Here is a 22,396-nt window from a genome sequence, read left to right as displayed (position 1 = left end):
GTGATATGTTTTGTTTCATGTTGGATTTTTTTTTTTTTTTTTTTTTTTTAATAATAATAATACAATAAATATCGGGGGGGGGGGGGGGGGGGGGGGGGGGCCGAGCTGTCAATCTCGCCTCGGGGCCCGTGGGACATTCCAACCGCCACTGTAACTTAGGATACATTGAAAATGGGGGACCCTGATGTAAACAAGACGAAAGTCTTTCTCTGGTCTGCATCCCCTTAACAATTGTGTGTATTGAGCCGTACTGTACTGTACCCATTCTGCAATCTGTTAATCAAATTCAAAATTCTAAAATCAATCAATCAATCACCAGAGACCACACTCCTACGCAGAACGCGGAGTGACAAGAGACAAAAAGGATCAACCATCCAATTGTTTCTCTCCGGCATCACAAGCCCCGCCCCCAGCCCCGCCCCTCGGCACCCTGAAGTGAACTTGTGGTCTGCAGAGACGCAGAGCACGCTGCCCACAACCTGGCGAGCATCTGTAGTGGAAGCTGAGCTAGAGAGGAGAGGAGAGGAGAGGACACAACTCACACAAGTTTTGTTTATCTTTTTTTTTTTTTGTTTTTTTTTACTTCCATAACCTCCTAATCGGATCGCATAGATAGGATACGACCATGACGTTCAGAAGGCTTCGAAAAGTCAACTCCAGTGATCCGGCGAGTAGTGGTGACAACGACATTTATTTCCCGTCCTCAAAGTCGGATAGTTGCAGAACCGTGGAGGATTCGCCGTCCAACTCCTCCTCGGATGTTGTGTACAACTACAAGACGCTGGCGTACTCCGGCGGGACACTGCCAAGGAGTTGCAAACGGGTACGTGTTCGATTTATTTATTTATGATCAATCAATCAACTCGATCACAACCGTGCAATTGGACTTCTCATCAATCAGTAAATTGAATGTACCCGTGTGTGTGTGTGTGTGTGTGTTGGGAGGGATAGGGATGATCAGTGTTGTTTTGTCATATTGCGTGCAAGACATTCATTCAGTCGTGAAGTCTGGATTTTATATTAGATTAGATCATGATGCAGCACAACAAGTAGAGTACAACGAAAATAAGTTTGGCATCCAACCATGGAGTGCAAATGTAACAGTAAAGTGCAACAGTAATATACAATGTACTAAACTGATTAAACTGGGTACAAAGTATACAAATGAGTACTACTGAGTGTAGTGCTAATCAGATATATAAGTACAGAGTTGTATTATATAAATATAATAAAATAGAGACACTATATGGCTACTACGTGTGTGTGAGAATGAATGAATGAAAACTTTATTTAACAGATTGCAGAATGGGTACAATACAGTACGGCTCAATACACACAATTGTTAAGGGGATGCAGACCAGAGAAAGACGTTTGTCTTGTTTACATCAGGGTCCCCCATTTTCAATTCATAGTGAATATGAATAGTGTGTCCTGTCCAATTCTGTGTCGTCAGAGTGTATTGATTGGAAACGGTGTACAGTCTTGCACGGCAGAGAGAGAGAGAGTAGGAGTTGGTTATCCCTTGCCCAGTTGGCAGTGGCACAGTGAGACTCTAGTGTTTGTTTTGCAGGGTTTGCCCAGACAGACACCCGGTCGAAAATCAAACCCTCAGCAAAAGACTTCAATAACCCTGGCTGAGGCGAGCCCGTCTAATTCCACAGAATAATTTAGAAAGGGCATTAATAAGTACTAACATACAAAGAAAGGCTTTTATGGAGACATCGGATCTCAAAGAATGAACATGCCTTTTAACGGCTCCCTTGACCTGCCCTGTCTGGCCGTAAACACCGGACCACCCACTGTCCAACACGCCTGACTGACGTCCACCCCTGATGGATTCACAGCAGTTCGCGTTGCTCACCATCTTTGGGTTTTGTGTTGCACAATATTGGCTTAAAGGTTTTATGGCCAGTGGGCCAGTTGGCACATTTTCCAGCCGGCCATCTGTGGTGTTTTGTAGTTAAGCCTACATGGGAGTTAATTCAGTAAAAGCCATGGTGTTCATATTGGAAATAGACTGACATCTCTCAACTTTTAGAATCTAAATGAAAACAAATGTAGACTCCAGGATGCTGTGTTTGTGTGCGTGTGCTTGTGCCCTGCTGTGAGTACAGTACCTCCCCCTCCCCTCCTCATCTGGGCTGAGCCGCTGAGGCGCTACAACAGGGCATTGTGTGCAGTGACCAGCCGCCCCCATTGGTCTCTCAGGGTATTTGGGAATAAATGAACTCCATTGAGGAGGGCCGGGGACAATTCTGTAAGTGTTGGAAAATAAAGACAGCAACTTTTTACAACCCTCGGAGACCCGCCACGGCACAAAGTGGCCTTTCATACCGGGGCAACATTTAAGATCACTGAGGTAGAACAGAGGTGAATTGATTGTAATTGATTTAGAGTGGCCCTAACCGAAGGGATGGCCCCTCTTATTTGCACAGTAAAGTACTGGGTGTGGGTCCCAACCGAGTTCTGCCTCGGTGGCACCGGCTGGGACAGATGGCACGATTCTTGTTTGTTTATAGAGTAGGCTGCTGTAACGTGTGCGGCGCGCGCCTAGGACATTTTTTAGAGCGCTTTCGTGAAAGGGAAGCATTCAGAGTCTCTCTGTGTATCAACAGTTTGGATATCCCAAGGTATAGCCGCCTTGGCATGAGGCAGGGGGCTAAATATAGCCGAGACGCTCAGAGCTGCCTCCTCATGTTGTGACTGAGAGCACCGGGTAAACAAGAAGCAACCAGACATGCCTTTCTGGTTTTTAGTACTAAATGATTCTATACTGTTCTGGCCTGAAAATACAAACCGCCGTGGACATGACGTGTGACTTGACAGACGAGATGTGCCCCGGGAGGAGAGCTCTTCTCGGTCGGGGGGGAACCCCTTCGTGGCTGTTGTTTGAAGCCTCTTCTGCTTATGTATGTAATGAATTGTTTTCGTTTTCTCTACACAGGGCGGGGGACTGCAGAAATGGAAACCCCTGACGCTAACCCCAGAGCCACAGAGGTACAACCTGCACCCTACACCTCACTGGGACCTTTCATTATTTATCCATGCACCTTTTATTAAAAAATAAAGATCCGAGAGGATGTGTATTTTGGTCAACATTTTCACCCCCCCCCCTCCAAAAAGTGAAACAACCTCCCACCAGCTTTGTCCCAAACTGAACTGATAGTTAAATGAACACTCCAACTCGAAGTGCGCTACCGTCCTCTCCCCAGAGTCAGACAAGAAGATAGATTCCAATTTCCTCTCTGTGTGTATTTACGAATAGAAGTGGATATACGGACCCGCTAGCCTGGCTGTCCCAGAGTTTTAAGCTAGGCTAGCTTGCAGCCGGATACTAGCTTTCTACTGAACGCACACAGAGAGGAAATTGGTATCTATCCTCTTGTCCGACTCTGGAGAAGACGCATTTCCTGTAATGTTGGCGAGTTCCTTCATGGGTTCGTTTTAGACTGATTTGAATTGGGGATTTCTTGCCTTTGCTTACATACGCAGTAGACTTAAGCGGAGTGAGCTTTCCAGGCCCTCAAACACTGGACATTTGTCTGAATCCCATTGCTAGTATTTGATATATTCAAAAAAAAAATTCATGAATTTTCATGTCTTCCTCTGACGTCCTCTCGCTCTCAGATGCCGTCTTGGCCGTTTCTTAGTCCAACAGACCCTTGTACATTTTGCTCTTCTGTTATGACGTCCGGACCCCCAGCGGGACACAAAAGACCACTTGTCCGGCCTGCGTGGACAGACATATCTTGTTATGGAATTTACATAAGGCCCTGCATGGCAGAGAGGAGTTTAGTGTTGCTCCCTGATAACTTCCTGTGGCTCTCTTCTCATCCTCTCTTCTCGTCCTCTCTTCTCGTCCTCTCTTCTCATCCTCTCGTCTCGTACTTTGGTTTCCATGTACAGTAATGGTGTCCTTTAGTTTTCCTCTCCGGAGAGTCCGCGTGTGCCGCTACTTAGTTGTCGTCGCTGTTCAAAATGTCAACACCATTAGTCTAAACGCTGATGGGCTATTTCTGTCATAACCCGTTATTTTTTTTCATAGACCCACAACAAGACCGCAAGGCACTGTAATGTCCTTCGGAGCCATTTCATACAATAATAATAACCCCCCCCGAGCTGATAACCCTGAGAGGTTTTCCTCGGTGCCGGAGAGAGAGAGAGAGAGAGAGAGAGAGAGAGAGAGAGAGAGAGAGATTATGGCGGGCCTCTCCTCGGAGCTCGGTGCCACTTTAATCACATAGCTGGCGATTTTCAAGGAGACCAATGAATCCCTGTAGCAATATGGAGGCCCTGTAGCAATATGGAGGCCCTGTAGCAATATGGAGGCCCTGTAGCAATATGGAGGCCCTGTAGCAATATGGAGGCCCTGTAGCAATATGGAGGCCCTGTAGCAATATGGAGGCCCTGTAGCAACATGGAGGCGACCCTGTAGCAACATGGAGCCCGGGGGAGTCGTACAAGACACACAGTGCCACCAGTCAGAGTAATAGACTCCTTGGACGATCAATCAATCCCTGTGTCCCGTTCTCCTTTCAGGAAGGTGGTGGTCCTCGAGAAGAAGGAGGAGGAGACGTTTGGCTTTGAGATCCAGGTAAGCGGATTAGCAGGGAGAGGCCGAGTGCCGAGTGCCATTAAACAGGATTTCCTTGGTCTTATCACATTCATACCAACAACGGATATTCATATCGACAGAGGGGAAACCAGGTGACCAAAGCAGAGAGAGCGACTTTATTATCCCATAAATCGTGTTAATCTTGAGTATGCGTGCTCGCGTCAGAGCGGTCGGTGGAAGTGGGGATGGGCAGGAATCGCAAGGTTGCTATGCGATGGTCACTGGGAACTATTCAAATACTGCCCCTGGTGGCGTGATCAGCGATGACCCTAGTCTACGTCTGGTTATACTAGAATATGGTTGTGGATATATGGATATGGTTCTTCTTCATAGGAATAGATATATTGTTCTAATTGAACCCTTTCACTACCACACTACAGAAGGTTAACCCTTTCACTACCACACTACAGGTTAACTTTTCACTACCACACTACAGAAGGTTAACCTTTCACTACCACACCACAGAAGGTTAACCTTTCACTACCACACTACAGAAGGTTAACCTTTCACTACCACACTACAGAAGGTTAACCCTTTCACTGTCACACGGCAAAGGGTTAACCATTTCACTACCACACTACAGAAGGTTAACCTTCTGTAGTGTGGTAGACAGTGAAAGGTTAACCCTCTGTAGTGTGGTTGTGAAATGGTTAACCCTTTGGTAGTGTGGTAGTGAAAGGGTTAAGGTCTAGATAGAGGGCTCCTCCCTTCCTGCCTGGCCGCCTAGTACAGGAAGTGACATCATCAGAGATGGACGCGCTGCAGACTCCAGCGTTTCCTGTGTCCCTGCCTCGACGTCTCCGTCCGTCCTCTCTCCCGTCTCTTTAATATCACTAGGGACCTAATGTCAATATTCACTATGTAAATACACTATTTGCATTTGCAGGGGAGATGTGCGTGTTCTTCCCCCAGCAGGGCCTCCGGGCACGAGGCTTAGCCTAGAAACAGAGGACGGGGCAAACAAACTGACGGATCTGAACGTATTATGCAAACAGCCCTGAAAGATCATCCTTTTTGTCATTTTCGTCACCAATAACGTTGACTTAACGGGTGGGTGGTGTGGTGTGTGTACTACGCCCCCACCAGGGCTTCATACATGCTTTTATTCGATCCGAGGCCGTCTATTGTCTACCCTTGTGACTGATTCACTGACAGCTTATGTAAGTGGCGTGCCTGTCTTTTCTGACACTGAGTGAGAGCCTTGGGCTCTGAATTTTTCAAACCCCAGGCCAAGCGGGTCTGTATCGCCCTGGCAACGGTGGAATGTTGACTGACGGGATGGGATCCTCACGACATCAAGGGAAACTTATAAATGACGTCACGTCGGAACACCAGCGTTCTGCACTCCGCTTGGTGCCACACGTTTGGTGCCGGTTCTATTGAAGCCCGTATTAAAGTTCAATATATATATATATATATATAAGCTGTATGTAAATATACATCAACCGATATATCAGACGTTAGCCTACCGCACTACCAAATGGTTAACCCTTTCACTACCACACTACATAAGGTTAACCCTTTACTACCACACTACAGACGGTTAACCTTTCAATCCCACACTACAGAAGGGTTAACCCTTTCACTGCCACACGACAGCAGGTTAACCCTTTCACTACCACACTACAGAAGGTTAACCCTTTACTATCACACTACAGACGGTTAACCTTCTGTAGTGTGGTAGTGAAAGGGTTAACCTGCTGTTGTGTGGCAGTGAAAGGGTTAACCTTATGCATTGTCGCAGTGAAAGGGTTAACCGGCTGTTGTGTGGCAGTGAAAGGGTTAACCTTCTGTATTGTCGCAGTGAAAGGGTTAACCGTTTGGTAGTGCGGCGTGGTGAAAGGGTCAAAGGTCATAAACGAGGAGAAGGCTGATCCCATTCAACTCGATGGCGGAACGAACTGAACGTTTCCACACTTGGCACCGATGTGCGTTGGCGCGTTACACCAGGGACGCGACGACCCTTCCGTCCGTCACGGTTCTCCTCGCATGACGTATAGGGAAGTCTAGCCGTGGCCTGCGCTGACCTGCTTCCTTAGAGAAACCGTGGTGTGTGTGAAAAAAGGTCACTGATGATGAACCACTAAAAGGTCACTGGAATTTCAATTCAAACCTTTATTTCAACTCGTAAGACACTGATGTTACCCCTCATTTACAGCGACGATGAGCTTATATAGCCAAACAACTGCCTCTTTGAACTGCTGCGGTCAGGCAAGTGATACCGGAGTCTCATGGCAAGCACAGAAAGACTCAGAAGAAGCTTCTATCCCCAGGCCATCACGATGCTCAACGAACAATAACACTATGTAACAACCATCAAATGCACTCACAGCACACACATCCACACGCACACACTCACTTTAAACAAACAACTCACTATTGTATAGTATATTGTATGGTAACTCAGTTACTTCTACTCTGCATTGAACATTGTACATAATGTACATACTGAACACTTGTGTCTACGTACGTGACTTCTATTTTATACTTGCTATACTTATTTTATTTTATAGTTATCTATTTTGTCTAGCACAGTCTCTGGAGCGTAACAGAAAGAAGCATTTTGTATACAAGTATTCTGTACTTCTGTATGACAACTAATAAAGAAACTTGAACTTGAACTTACAAAACAAAAGACAGTTTTATCAGCAATTTCATATATATAGGCACAATAAAAAATCAGCTAAGACGGTTACAAGTCGACACACGGTGATCGGAGATCATACTTTTAAATGCAGCCAGAGAAGGAAGAGCCTTCAGCTTCAGAGTCAGTTGGAGGGCGTTCCAGGTGTTGGAAGCATCAAAGGAAAAAGCTGTTTTTCCTAGTTCAGAGCAAAATTGAGGAACCCTAAGAACCAACCAGTCATTTTGAACATGCAGAATAGGTTCCCAGATTTTCTCATCAGTCTTGAACTATGGTGATGTCATTTATAGGCATGCTGCAGCCTCAACCCTCTCTCAACTCTGTCCATCACTCTGCCCTCAGATTATTTCATCACTAATGATAGATACGACACTCATCAGAATTATGTTGCTAGGCAACAGCTGAGCTATTTGCAATGACATAACAATGGCAACATATGCGATTTCTTTCCATATTTCAAAAAGCTATTTCCATAAATGATTATATAGGACTACTTGACCTACTATGCTAATATGGACTCAAGACCGTAGCACTCAAGTTCAACACTGTTTTTGACTAACAATATTACTTACCCTTAGCTGCCAGAGTTGTACCCTTCCTGCTGACTTGTTGTACAGAATTTGTATGTCGCTTTGGATAAAAACGTTCAGCTAAATGACAGCTAAATTAGCAGTGTTATTATATATATTGGCACGTGAGCCTAAGAAGAGACTCTCCGGATTGAAAGGCCATGGGTGGTTTCCGATTCAACCAAAGAGGAACAACAAAACTGTTATTTTGCATGTTTGGACGAGCTCACCGCATGTTGGCTGATATTATCTGCCTTCCTTCTGTATCTTCTGGGTGAGCTTCAGCCGGTCGGTGTACGCGCTAGGAGGTGGATACTCAGCACTGAGCAGGGGTGTAAAGTACTTGAGTAATTGTACTTTGTTACAATACTTAAGTACTGTTTTGGGGGATTTGTACTTTACTCTAGTATTATTAGGTTTGTATACTTGTACTTTTACTCAATTACATTTCAGAGAAAAAAAACATACTTTTTACTCCTTACATTTAAAATGCAGACCTACAGAGTACAAATCTCGCAGGTCCAACCATTTTAATTAGTATATTTGTTTATCTGGCCGAACTAACGTTAACATTATTAATCCTCCGGCCGCTCTTTATTTAAAAACAGCCAATCAAATCCCCATCAATGGAAAATGAACCCGCCCATACCCATGCTGATTGGTCCTTGTGCAAGACTAGAAAGCGGGGATCTTTGATTAAACACCTGCTATCAGAGAATAGACTGTCAGAAAAAAAGTTTTTACTTTTTAGTACTTGAGTACATTTAAAATTAGAAACGTTTTGACTTTTACTCAAGTGTGTTTTTAGCCAGATACTTTTACTTGAGTAAGATTTTGAGACGGTACCCATACTTTCACATAAGTATAATTTCTGGGTACTTTTTACACCCCTGCTCAGCACTGAGCCGTAACAAAGTTCCTCTGACAACAATCAAACGGTTATGTCTAACAATCATTCATTTAACTTTTGAGATGGAAGAGCCATATCATTCTGTTTTGGACAAGCCAATGAACTTGCAGTTGCAGATATTACTTGGAAGTGTGAATCGCCAGAAAGTGCTCAACCTCTTATCGTCTTTTTTTTTTTATCCACTTTTTTTCAGTTTTCCTCCCATCCCAATTTAGTCGTGCCAGTTCCCCCCTCCCCTGTCTTGATCGTTGCTCGCATGTGCCCCCCACTGGTCGGTCGTGGGGAGGGTTGAAGAATCTATCGCATGTCTCCTCCGAAACAGGCGGAGTCAGCCAGCCACTGATTTTCACCTGCCAGCGCGGACTCTCATTGGCGAGGTGTAACGTGTGGGAGGCTCACACTGCCCTCGACATCTCCTGTCCTTGCTGTGCAGGCGCCCCGACCGACCTGTAGGAGTCGCTGTTTACAACGACCAGATTACCACCCATCGACTTCCCTCCCGCTGACTCTGCCAATTGAGTCAGTATGACGGCCGGCCCAAGCCGGAGTCGATACCGGTGTCCCGCGAGGTGGTGACGAACGCTTAGACCGCTGCGCCACCCAGCCGCCTAACCTCTATCGCCTTTTAACTATGAAAAGCACATGACACTCCCGACATAAAAATATTGTTAATCTGAAAAACATATCTTGTTTTTTTGTGTGTCAAGGATTCAGGTTAACCGTCTGTAGTGTGATAGTAAAGGGTTAACCTTCTGTAGTGTGGCAGTGAAAGGGGTTAAGAGAACAGGAAATTGACAGGAAATACACCTGTGGCCCCAGAGCTGTTTCCCCGAGTAACACGTATTGACACACGCCTCGTCTCTCGTCCCACAGACATACGGGCTGCACCACCAGGACCAGAACTCGGTGGAGATGTGCACCTTTGTGTGCAAGGTCCACGACGACAGCCCGGCCCGGCAAGCGGGACTCAAAGTCGGTAAGTGACCAGAACCGTTAAGTTCCCCCCACGCATTCTGGTACTTATCCCTCCTGTTGTACCGCTTTTCACAATCGGAATCAGAAAGGTCTTTATTGCCAAGTGGTTTTACACATACAAGGAATTTGATTTTGGTCGTTTTCGTTTGCGACATTAACGGACGGACAATTACGGTAGAATAAAAACAAATGGAATATAAACTCAATTTAAAATACAATAGAATAGAATTTATAAAATAAAATAGGCCAGGGCTGTACAATTGTGCACGATGTGATCCGAGTATACACACTAATTAGAATAAAAATAACACAGTGGGATGGAATATTTACCAGGGCTGTGCAAATGAACAGTGAAGAATGAACCAGTATGAATAGTTTTGATTGTATATACAAATATATTAGTCCAGTAAGGGCGTGTTAATGTAGCACAGTGGGGGGTGTCAGTGGGGGGGGGGGGGGGTCCCCGAGCCTCGTTGATGAGGCTCACTGCAGACGGCTCTGGCTCTGGTTCCGTTCTGGATTCTCAGAACATTGGTTCTCTCTGGCGACCAGCCTGCGTTCACACCGGTTTAAGTGTGACACGCCCACTGATGATGTCACGGTTCGCAAGAAAAAAAAAAAAACATTTTGGTTCCAGCTGAGAACCGATGTTTCAGGTTCAAAACCAATTTATTCTCTGTGTGAACGCGCCGACGACCGGTTAAATATTTTTTTCCAGAATCGGAGTGCTCCCGGTGTGAACAGCCCAGTTTGTCGACTAATTGGTCGGTTTGGTCTCCGTCGACTTTTAGCCTTTTTTCTGTTCGTTTTATTCATCCCATGCGACGTGGGGTTAAGATTTCCTGAAAAATTACAAGTATAAATAATAATATTAAATAATAATAATAATCTCTGGTGAGCACTAGGTTTAAAGAGGTCCACCTGCACACAGTAGAAGTTCCCTTTTTAAAGTGGTTAATAGTTCCTTTAATACCTAGACGTCTACCATTTGCTTAATTATTATCTCTCTTTTAACTTTGTCTGAATCTGATGAAATATATCATTTCTTTTGTCAAGCGTTGACAATCGAGGGGGAAGTGAGGTGATCTGACGGGCGTGTTTTCACACAATCCTCCCTTTAGCTGCCGCTGGGCTGTGGGCCTGGAGGCCAGTAGTCAACCCTGTGTCAACAAGTAAGCGACTTTCAGCTCACTGTTTAGGGAAGTGTCAATATGGCAGTGTGTCGACCCGGCTTCCCGTCAACAAACACTTTGTGCGGAGGGCTATTTCAGCCAACGTGCTATGCGTCAACTCCCCGCACTAGTGTCGGCATCTGACTTTTTTTTTTTATTGGTGGCGTTTCTTTTAAATGTATCTTTTCTATAAAAAAAATTGGTGTATTTTTCAGCCAATACCTTCACAGAAGTTATATACTTTTTTTTTCTTCTCACGATCTCGGCGTAAGAATACCAGCTGGTCGAGAGGGAACGGTGACTGCATAAAACCATTATTCTATTCTACTATTTCACAATAAAAGAAGGAATATAACAAAGAAGATATTCTCTCTTTAAATTTTTTATTTTTTTTTACCATAGCAGCTTTGGGTGAGAGAGGGTGACATACCCTCACGCCTGGTGGCTGCCCCATCTCCCACCGATCTTTCGCGACAGGACTAGTGCCTTGCTCAAGGGATTTTTTTCACAATTTTTCACTTGAATCTATTTTCCAGATTTGGGCCACATTAGGCCATTAGCCTCTTGATTTTAGTTCCTGGGTACCTGCGGGGTATTAAAAAGTATTAAATTAATAATTCTCAATTTAAGGCCTTAAAAGGTATTAAGACGTCTTACATGTCATTTGCACAGGTATTACATTTTTTTGGGGGGGGCTGCCCGGCTGTCGGGAGATTAAATAATACTGAACATATGAAATGTTTTTGTGTTCAAGTCATTGTTACCGGGAGCTCGGTGCGTCTGGCGAGAGCTTGTATGGAACTCGTGAGAATTTAAATTGTCAGTTCAGTGTCGCTAAGCGTTTTGCGTTCCTTCGCTAGTATGGTCGGGAAATTGGTATAAAATCTTGCATCCAAGTGGTATTAACCCTTTCACTACCACACTACAGAAGGTTAACCTTTCAGTGAAAGGGTTAACCGTCTGTAGTGTGGTAGTGAAAGGGTTAACCTTCTGTAGTGTAGTAGTGAAAGGGTTAACTCTGTGTCGTGTGGTAGTGAAAGGGTTAACCTTCTGTATTGTCACAGTGAAAGGGTTAACCCTTTGGTAGTGTGGTAGTGAAAGGGTTAAACAGGTCTTAAAAAGTCTTTAAATGTAACTTAACCTGCAGATACCCTGATTTAATACTCCAAGCTAGGCTCCTAACCCTCTACACTACACCAAGCTAGGCTCCTAACCCTCTAATTTGCGTGTGAAAGTGGGAAGCTGATGGAGAACCCTGCTCCTTCCTCTATTCATCCATTCATCCATCCATCCATCCTACATGTGTCACTTCAGTTTCACTTCCTACATTCCCCACATGCCTCCTGTATTGTTCCGTCTCGCTGCCAATGACCTCACCCCCCACCCCCCCCCCCCCCCCCCCCCCGGGGAGAAAAGACGGTGGTTCTTTAAAAAGGGAAACTAGGCACCAGGCCTCAACCTCACAGAACGCCAAGCTCTCAAAACATCTATCTAAAACACGTATCTAAAAAACACGTATATCTAAAACACGTATATCTAAAACACGTATCTAAAACGCGTATCTAAAACACATCAAAGCGGCTTATGTGAACTTGACCGCAATGCCAGTAATTTATTTCGATATTTGATCTGTTAATTAGATTGTGATGGATTCAGTCGGAGCCTGTCTATTTGCTTTGTCTTAATTGCAGTGTTTTTTTGTTTAGGTGTGGTGTTTTTCATGTGTTTTGTCAATATATTGTGACGAGTGTGAATGTATATATTGGTGTCCTCAAACTCATGTACTCATTTCACCGTTACTAGATACGACGACGCACAGCCGGGAACGGAACTAAGCGGTCTAAGCGGTGGTGTTTTAATAACGCTACACTGTTTTCTGTGGGTTCCTTTAACGAGACAAAGAGAGGGTGGTGTCGTCTGTATACAGTGCGGCCCGTACGCCCGGCCGTCTGCAGTGGGTTTTGAACATGTGTATTACAAATGTAACATATGGGTCTGAAGAAGAAAAAGAAACCCTCTGATTCCTCTATAAACCGCCGGCTGACTCTGTCGGGAGTGGCAGGCCGCGGCCACGAGGAAACCGCAACGGAGTGAACGGGGTTTGACTGTTTGTGTTAAACGTGGCTTGTTTGTGTTGCAGGGGACACCATAGCCAGCGTGAACGAGGCCACCGTCGATGGTTTCCGTCACAAAGAGATCGTTCAGCTCATCAGAGCCTGCGGCAACACCATTCGGTAAGTAGGTCTTTCTCCCCGTCCAGAGACATGACAGGGAACGGAACAGGTCTTTCTCCCCCCCGTCTAGGGACATGACAGGGAACGGAACAGGTCTTTCTCCCCCCCGTCCAGAGACATGACGGGGAACGGAACAGGTCTTTCTCCCCCCCGTCCAGAGACATGACAGGGAACGGAACAGGTCTTTCTCCCCCCCGTCCAGAGACATGACAGGGAACGGAACAGGTCTTTCTCCCCCCGTCCAGGGACATGACAGGGAACGGAACAGAATGTTGTTTTTAAACCGAACAACAGTGGTAATTTTTCGGTCACGCGTATTCAATTGCTCTAAGGGATAATTCTGACTTTTAGAAGAATGTGATTTATCACAAACCGGGACTCAGTTCTGTGCTGACAACTCACAGGCCTCCGTCTTCACTTTGTCGGAAATATTGGAAGCAGAAGTTGTTGGAATTTGTAATCAAAGCTATCGCAAATCCAGCTGGAATGAAGCTCTTTTTCTGAAGAATCACACACGCGCACACACACACTCACTCACTCACTCACTATACAGTTAACTATATAGAATAACACACTATATGTGATTTAGTTTTCAGCCCTATTGTCTTGCACTAGTGCTGCCAATGAAATGCTACCAAAACGATAATATCCTCTGCTTCCAAGAAACAAAATGGAATAGAAACAAAAAACTATCCATTGGAAAGTTACGGTTTTAAAAGCTACACCTGAAGCTAAATTGATTATCGACACTCTTTAATACACTTAAAAACAACATGTTTTGATTATCGACGCTCTTTAATACACTTAAAAACAACATGTTTTGATTATCGACGCTCTAAAAAACAACGTGTTTTCCATGCTGCTGTTATTTCGGACCCTTTGCACGAGTAGCTGGATGAGGGGGCGTTTAACTGGAAACACACTCTCACACACTCATTCTCTGCTTGTAAAATAATAAATATAAAATAATAATAAAAAAAAAAAACAGGGCTATTAGTGAGTCTCCATTTATATGCTTTGAACGCTTCTGCACAAGCAGTGAGGTTAGCCACATCAAAGCACCCGTCTGTGTGTGGACTTTATTGACTCGCATCATCAAACGATTCCTCCCTCTTTTAGCAAGTATAAATCGGGCCCATAGCTAACGGCTCAAGTGAAAAGCGGCTCTATAAAACAGTCGCCCAAAGGCTCCCCCCTCTCTTGTCTCATTCCGAAAACACTTCAGTAAAGTGTCTGAGTGGAAATTGTACATGTTCTTCAACGCGGTTGTAAATTGAAAAGGGTTTTTAATGAAAAGAGCCCTTCATATGGTTTCGCCGAATTCCTCCTCTGTTTTAACGGAGTGTGTTGTGTGTAAGTCTTGGTAGTGTTTTATTAGCACTTCCCCCGATGCTTATATTAACTACTGTTTTTCTGTGGGTTTCTTCCAGACTGGAGACCATTTACAGCGACTCCATCCGAAAAGCGGAGCTGGAGGCTCGGCTTCAGTATCTGAAGGTGAGTCTCTCACTCCTCTGTGTTGACATGTGGGCAAGACTCACTACATTACTATTCGATAGTCACTGGGGACTATTCATACCCCCCCCCCCCCCCCCCGGCTGGCTGCTATCATTCAATGTCGCTGCAAGATAATATTATTTCCAAGAACAAAAGCATTAATTCCTGAAAGTTACACTGATGCTTGAAATGGCTGAGCTTCCACGTTAACGTATGGTTTTGTAGCTAGCTACCTGTACCCAGCATGCCATTCAGCGGTGTAACAGTTAGTGTCCCCTCTCCATACATGAAGATGGATACCGATTTCCTCTCTGTGCCTTCAGTAGAAAGCTATCCTACTGCAAGCTAGCCTAGCTTAGCACAAATGAGTGGACGTGGATACGGACCGGCTAGCCTAGCTGTTGGACAAAAACGCCCCACCCGGAGTTTTAAGCGAGGCTAATGGGCCGTATCCGCTTCCATTCATTTGCGCTAAGCTAGGCTAGCTCGCAGCTGGATAGATATCTCCTTGTCTGACTCTGGACTTGACTTGACTTGACTTTATTAACACTTTGGCTGCCGGGAACCGTCTTTAGACGTCTTTGCTGGCCATGCTAAAGTTGCCGGAGGACGCGTTACGTCGTCCTTATATCAATATTTCAAAAATCTGCGATCGGATTCATATGTCCCCTCCGCTGGCCTGAGATCCACCAGCAGGACCCACTGAGCTCTCTGGCGGTTCAGGAGCGCCATCTGGTGGCCGATCGGCGCAATCGCCAAACAGGATGTGGCATAGAGGTTGTGCTAGACGTCCGTAGTACTTCCGGGCGCTCGCTATAGGTCATGGGACTCTGGCTCGTCACGCTACACGGTGATCGATTGGCAATAACTCGATAAACAACATGATTTGGACGTATATACCATTATACAAGCTGGAGATGGACCGGGTAAAAATATATCCCATAATGATAAGATTTCTACTCTACAATGATCGCCCAACGGCGCGCGGAGACTGGGGTGAGTTTCAGCGTGTAACGTTACCGTCTTCGATACTAACTGCTATTATCAACATTTGTCCCACATTAGATGATTGGTATAACGCTGCCCACAGAATTATAAACGCCCCCTCGCCCATCCGGTCAACATCAGATGACGTGTAGTAACTTCTAGAAGTACGTCTAGTTGGAATTTTTTATATCGCGCTGATTGCCATCAAACTGTATTTCATCATCAATATAATGCATTTGGGGCTATATATCACGTTCTGGAGAAAGTTGCAGAAAGAGATGAAAACATACTTATACATTAGACCATACTTTACTATGAATATGTGAATGAAAAAGTTTAACGTTGCTACACAATGAACAATACATATAGGACTTTGAATGGGCCCTAATAATGGCAATGTAGCAATAGAATTTAAAAAGTTATAGCCCTGCAAAGAAGGGGACTTTCTCCATAGACAAATAGCGCTGGCAATCTATGGTATATCATGAATTTAACCTTAGGCAGCCAAAGTGTTAAGGATCCCCATTAGCTGGTGTGATAGCAACCAGCTAGTCTTCCTGGGGTCCACACACAAAAAACATACAAAAACAATCACTATTGCAAAAAACAATTATTAAAAGTCAGTACACACAATGCATAATGAACCATGACCAACTTGAACAGCACAAGTATATTAAAAGACAATCTATTTTCAACGTTAAGCCAAGAGAGGCGGGCATGCATACGGCTCACATTAGACCTTAGTGAGCAGCCCAGTACCAACCGTGCTGCCCTGTTCTGGACCACCTGGAGCTTCCTGAGGTCACCACTGGCAGCAGATGACCACATCGCAGAGCAATAGTCAAGATGACATAAAACTAAACTTTGCACTATCTGACATAAAAGGGGACGGGGCAACAAAAGAAGCACATTTCCTGGAAATACCAATTGCTCTTCCCATTTTTAAAACAATATAATTAATATGCTGAGACCAAGACAGACTGTAAGCGTGTTTCGCCTAATATCGGTGTGTTCTTTTTTTTTTTAATACTTTTACTCAACTTAATTTCAAAGCAAATAATCCATCCCTTACTTTTTAACAGAGAGTACTCCTCTATCTAAGGTATTTCTACTTAAAGGGAAAAACGTGCACTTTTCTCCACCAGAGAGTAGCTCTCTTTAAAAACAGCGGCTGTGAGTTTTAGTCTAGATGCGTGTTTGGCAGCTCCCAGGCCGCCGACGGCAAACGCAGCTTCTCCCGAGCTCTCCCGCCGTGGGGGGGGGGGGGGGGGGTTGGATATAGACCCTCGTTCCCCTCCCCACCTGTCCCCCCACCCCCCAACGGAGGGTTGCGCTGCGCGTGCGGGGAGGCCCGGCGCAGACGGGGCAACGTACTCGACAGATGGTGGTTATAAAAAAAAAAAGCGTTTGGCGATACCTCTCGAAAAGAGGGCTTGCTTTCCCCCCACAGATTACAGCAGCTGTCCCCGGTGTAATCCATCAAGGTCTGAACGCTGATGTTGCCTGTGAAATGGCTGTTCTAGGGAGAAGCTGCAACAGGGCTTTTATGAAGCTCTGGAGGAAGATCTGAACCTCAGAAGAGTATAATTAAGGGGGGGGGGGGTGTTTTCATAACTAGACAGTCGAAGGTGGGATCCCTGGAGCTAGGAAGTTACCTGTGTAGAAAGTTACCTGGGTAGAAAGTTACCTGGGTAGGAAGTTACCTGGAGCTAGGAAGTTACCTGGGTAGAAAGTTACCTGGGTAGGAAGTTACCTGGAGCTAGGAAGTTACCTGGAGCTAGGAAGTTACCTGGGTAGAAAGTTACCTGGGTAGGAAGTTACCTGGAGCTAGGAAGTTACCTGGAGCTAGAAAGTTATCTAGGTAGAAAGTTACCTGAGTAGGAAGTTATCTAGGTAGGAAGTTACCTGAGTAGGAAGTTATCTAGGTAGGAAGTTACCTGAGTAGAAAGTTACCTGGAGCTAGGAAGTTACCTGGAGCTAGGAAGTTACCTGGAGCTAGAAAGTTACCTGGAGCTAGGAAGTTATCTAGGTAGAAAGTTACCTGAGTAGGAAGTTATCTAGGTAGGAAGTTACCTGAGTAGGAAGTTACCTGAGTAGGAAGTTATCTAGGTAGGAAGTTACCTGAGTAGGAAGGTACCTGAGTAGGAAGTTACCTGAGTAGAAAGTTACCTGAGTAGAAAGTTACCTGAGTAGGAAGTTACCTGAGTAGGAAGTTACCTGAGTAGGAAGTTACCTTGGAGTTCAAGTTTCAAGTTTTAAGTTTCTTTATTAGTTGTCATACAGAAATACAGGATACTTTTGTATGAAATGCTTCTTTCTGTTTTGCTCCTGAGAGTGTGCTAGGTAAAAATAGATAATTATAAAAAGTATAATAAAGTCAAGTACTTAAACAAGTGTAAACAATGTTCAATATACATATGTACAATATACAATGCAGAGTAGTTACAATACAATATAAATGGGATGAGGTAAATGGGACATGGTAGCTTGTGGTGCCACCTTGTGGTGGTAAGGTAAGGTGCGAGGCTTGGCTATGTGCAATGAGTTGCCAATAATATAATATATAAATATAAAGTGTGTTAGTGTCTAAAGTGTGTGAGCTAGGAAGTTACCTGGGTAGAAAGTTACCTGGAGCTAGGAAGTTACCTGGGTAGAAAGTTACCGCTTCCCCCATATTGTTTACATGCGCAGGTCCCTACAATTGAGTTTACAGTAGACCTACATGTTTACTATACAGAGAGGTATTACGCGTGGTTCTCACAGCCGCAGTATATATGTATTTACGACGACACGAGATTACGAATAATTATACACATTTCCAAATGATTGTTCTGCTAGTCTCCTTTCTCTCCCCAAATTACAGCGTTCGGCTTCATTGTTATGGCAGAGGGAAGAAAGGGATGATCTCTCCTTTTTTACACTATATATATAATTTAGCAGGTAGGATGGGTTAGTCTGCACAGCCATCACAACCCCCCAGGTGGTCACCATGCATACGCAGGGTATTAAAAAGTATTAAATGTATAATTCTCATTTTAAGGCCTTAAGAGGTATTAAAAAGCCTTACATTTCAAGTGCAGCCGCCAGTTCAGTGTCGGTATGTGTTGTTGTATCTTAGTATAGTCGTGAAATTGGTATAAGATTTTGCTCCCAAGTGGTATTAAAAAGGTCTTAAAGGAACACGCTCTGTGCGTTCAGTAGAAAGATCTGGCTGCACGTTAGCCTAGCTTAGCACAATGAATGGAAGTGGACATGGCCGGTTAGACTTCGGGAGAGGTGTTAGTTGGACAATGCCCAGGCTAACCGGCACTGTCCGCTTTCATTCATTGTGCTAAGCTAGGCTAACATGCAGCCAGATAGCTTTCTACTGAACGCACAGAGAGGAAACTGGTATCTATCTTCTTGTCTCTCTCTGGAGAAGACTGTAAGCTAATTTCCCCAAATGTTGGCGTGTTCCTTTAAATGTAACTTGTTGAAACCCGCAGACACCCTGATGCAGTACGCTGCCCGCCCCAGAGACACACAAACGCTGGTGCCGTTGGGGTCGTAAACATATTTTGTTGCAAGCATTCAATAATATTTTATAATAAAGGGCCTCAAAACACATCTTTTTAATAGAGCCTTTTGTTGATTTTTATCTAGTTTTAGCTCCACGCACTTTGTGTTCTTTTTACTAGTTTTAGTCCTACTTATTTTATGTTCTTTTTTTACTCTCTTTCTATTTTGTATGTTCTTCTACACTGTAGCACTTTGAGACTTGTTCCACAAATATAAAGCGCCCCTACAAATCAAATATATTATTATTATTAATATAAATATGTTTTTCATTTATTTTCCAGCAAACGCTGCATGAAAAATGGGATGAATACCGATCACTGATGATGCAGGAGCAGAGGCTGGTTCACGGTACGTCATTTGGATGAATCGATGGTTCTCATTTGAATGTTACTGCGCTCGCCTGTTAAAAGGCAGTATCTATGCACAAACCGATACTGCCATTCGTCAAAGAGGACTCTCATGAGTCTGATCGCTCCTTCTTTGCATACCCGCCCCGTCCGTACCGCGGAGCTCTCATGACGGCACGTCTTTGCAGCCGACAAAACGAGCGACAGCCTGCTATTTTACCGTGACGTGAAGGAGCTTCTATCCCCAGGCCATCAGGATGCTCAATGACTCTATGCAACACTAACTCACCCATTCTACACTCGTTGCACACACATCCACACACATCCACATGCACACACTCACTTTAAACACTCACCTTAACATTCACTTTAAACACTTTTGAACACTACACCATATTTGATCTATCTATTACAAAAATACTTTCACTACATCTCTACCTCATCTTTGCATTTTGTTTGCACTTTATAGTGTTTGGTCTTATTCTTTTGACTTCAAGTTTCAAGTTCAAGTTTCTTTAATAGTTGTCATACAGAAGTACAGAATACTTTCATACAAAATGCTTCTTACTGTTACGCTCCAGAGACTGTGCTAGACAAGATAGTATCAAATAACATAGTATAGCATGTAATTTAGAAGTAGAAAATGAGGTCACAGTGTTCAGTATAGACATATGTACAATGTTCGATGCAGAATAGACGTAACTGAGTTACCATATAATATACAATACTATGCAGTGTACTAATATACAATACTATATAGTGCAAAGCAGAAATGGGATGAGGTACAATTTAGGTACAATTTACAGTAAGGTGTACGAGTTGTAGTGCAATCCTTCATCAATAAATATAAAGTGTGGGGAGTGGGTGCTACAGTGTGTTTGTGTATGTTTTACTTGCTTGTATTTTACTTGCTTGCTATGTTATGTTATGCTTGTTGCTTGTTATGCTTGTTTTACTGTATGAAGCACAATCTCAGGGGATTCATATACAGAACCAAACATTTCACTGTAATGTTATATACCTTATATTATATGTGACAAATAAAACTAAACTTGAAAACGTGAACTCCTTCTCTGCCACTGTATGCTTGTATGCCGTGACAAATAAAACTCTTGACTTGACTTGACTTGACAGGCATCGTGATGAGCGACGCGGCGGTGTACGAGTCCCTGGAGTCGGCGGGGGTGTACGGCAGCCAGGGGGCCCCCAGCCCGGCCGCCCTGAGGGCCCTGCGCTGCGGCACCGGCACCGGCAGCACCAGCAGCAGCACCAGCCGCCTCAGTACCACCACGGCCCCGGAGGACGAGCCGCTCTACCAGACCTACCGGGAGAACGACGACTCGGATGGCACCGGCAAGCGGAAGGAGCAGCAGCAGCAGCAGCCGGCGGCCCAGCGACCGCACCGCCTGCGACCGGCCAGCGAGCTCTTCACCAGCGCCAAGACCCACCTGACGCGCAGCGCCAGCACGCGCAGCTACCTGAGGGGGGGGTCCAACTCCTCCTCCTCGGGCCCCGGGGACAAGCAGGGAGGAGGCTTCAACTCGCTCCAGAGGAAGCCCAAGCAGAAGAGCTTCCGCAGGCGCCTCCTGAAGTTCATCCCCGGCCTGAACCGGCCGCTGGAGGAGGAGGAGAGCAAGCTCTGAGGACGTCAGGCGTAGAGGAGGAGGACATCAGGCGTAGAGGAGGAGGAGAAGAGCAAGCTCTGAGGACGTCAGGCGTAGAGGAGGAGGAGAGCAAGCTCTGAGGACGTCGGGCGTAGAGGAGGAGGAGAGCAAGCTCTGAGGACATCGGGCGTAACGGACCAAAAGACTTAAAAGAACTTCACCCACGACGGTCTGACTAACTCCCAAAGAATTGGACCTCTCTCACGTGACGTAGTTCTGGCAGCTTCCCGTCTCCCCGGAATCGAATATACATTTCTCCCTCTGAAGCAGCGGTTCAAATCCAAAGCGAGCTTCGCGTCGCAGATTAGGTCACCAGCGTCTGTGCGTCCTCCGCGACGTCCGGTCATTTGTCGTTGGCAAATTTGGCTTCTAGAAAATTGGAATGTTAACAAAAACACAACGTCCTTTTGGTGAAACGCAATTTCCCCGTTAACTCCACATGCAGTATCGTGGACAGAATGACTGGTGAACAGGAAAGGAAGACGCCGTTCATTTTTGTCAAAAAGAAGGAACCGGGGGCTCGTCGGCATGACGACGGCGTGCGAGAGGTCTCCACGGGACGAGCAGCGCCACAAGAGAATGGGACCAAGCGTTAAAACCGTACAGTTGCACCTCTCCATGTTTTAATGGCTAGACATGGACCCGTCTTTGATTACATGCGGTTGCTTCGTGATTTTTGTTTTAACACCTGTACATAATTTTGTTATTACTTCTGTGGTGTCGTTTAAGTTATTTATTTATTTTAACATGTTTGATATTTTATTTTTTATTTTTTATGTACAGAGTGAAGCAACATTTCAGGGGTGTTCTCTACGTACCAAGTTTAATTTTGACCGTTAAATAAATGACCCTGTGCAGCAGACGCTGTTTTTGTATCGAGCAAATTGGTTCCAGCTTTTTGTACTTTTGATGATTCAGATTGATCCTCTTCTTCTCTTGCCAAAGCTACAAGCACCTAAAAATAAACATGTGGCATTTTGACTTGATTTGCTTATTATTTCACACAGAGGTTTTGAAAGAATGGCTACTTTGTTCTCCGAGCCGCAGCTGTTTGTAGGGATTTCTTTTTTTACTTCAAAAGAAAGAAATTAATTATAATTCCACACAACTGGGATCTGGTGACCAGGCATCGGGGGGGGGGGGGTGGAGCGAATGTACACAATGTGTTTGTAGTTTTTCCACGCCGTACAGAGTCCACTTTCACTTCAGCATCGCCCTGAAGCA

General features: G+C 44.8%; 1 protein-coding gene across 1 annotated transcript; it reads left to right on the top strand.

Annotated features, from left to right (window-relative positions):
• The first annotated feature begins 601 nt into the window (after positions 1-601).
• On the top strand, positions 602-22,133 carry tamalin (trafficking regulator and scaffold protein tamalin). The gene is made up of 8 exons (XM_084333648.1): positions 602-823; positions 2,945-2,997; positions 4,540-4,594; positions 9,612-9,714; positions 13,026-13,119; positions 14,550-14,616; positions 19,443-19,509; positions 20,643-22,133. The coding sequence occupies exons 1-8, from the start codon at positions 626-628 to the stop codon at positions 21,149-21,151; spliced, it is 1,146 nt and encodes a 381-aa protein (XP_084189774.1). The 5' UTR covers positions 602-625; the 3' UTR covers positions 21,152-22,133.
• Positions 22,134-22,396: the final 263 nt, after the last annotated feature.

Source organism: Notolepis coatsorum (assembly GCF_963971535.1).
Source record: "Notolepis coatsorum genome assembly, chromosome: 17".
Taxonomy (NCBI): Eukaryota; Metazoa; Chordata; class Actinopteri; order Aulopiformes; family Paralepididae; genus Notolepis; species Notolepis coatsorum.
This window is presented reverse-complemented; position numbering and strand designations above follow the sequence as displayed.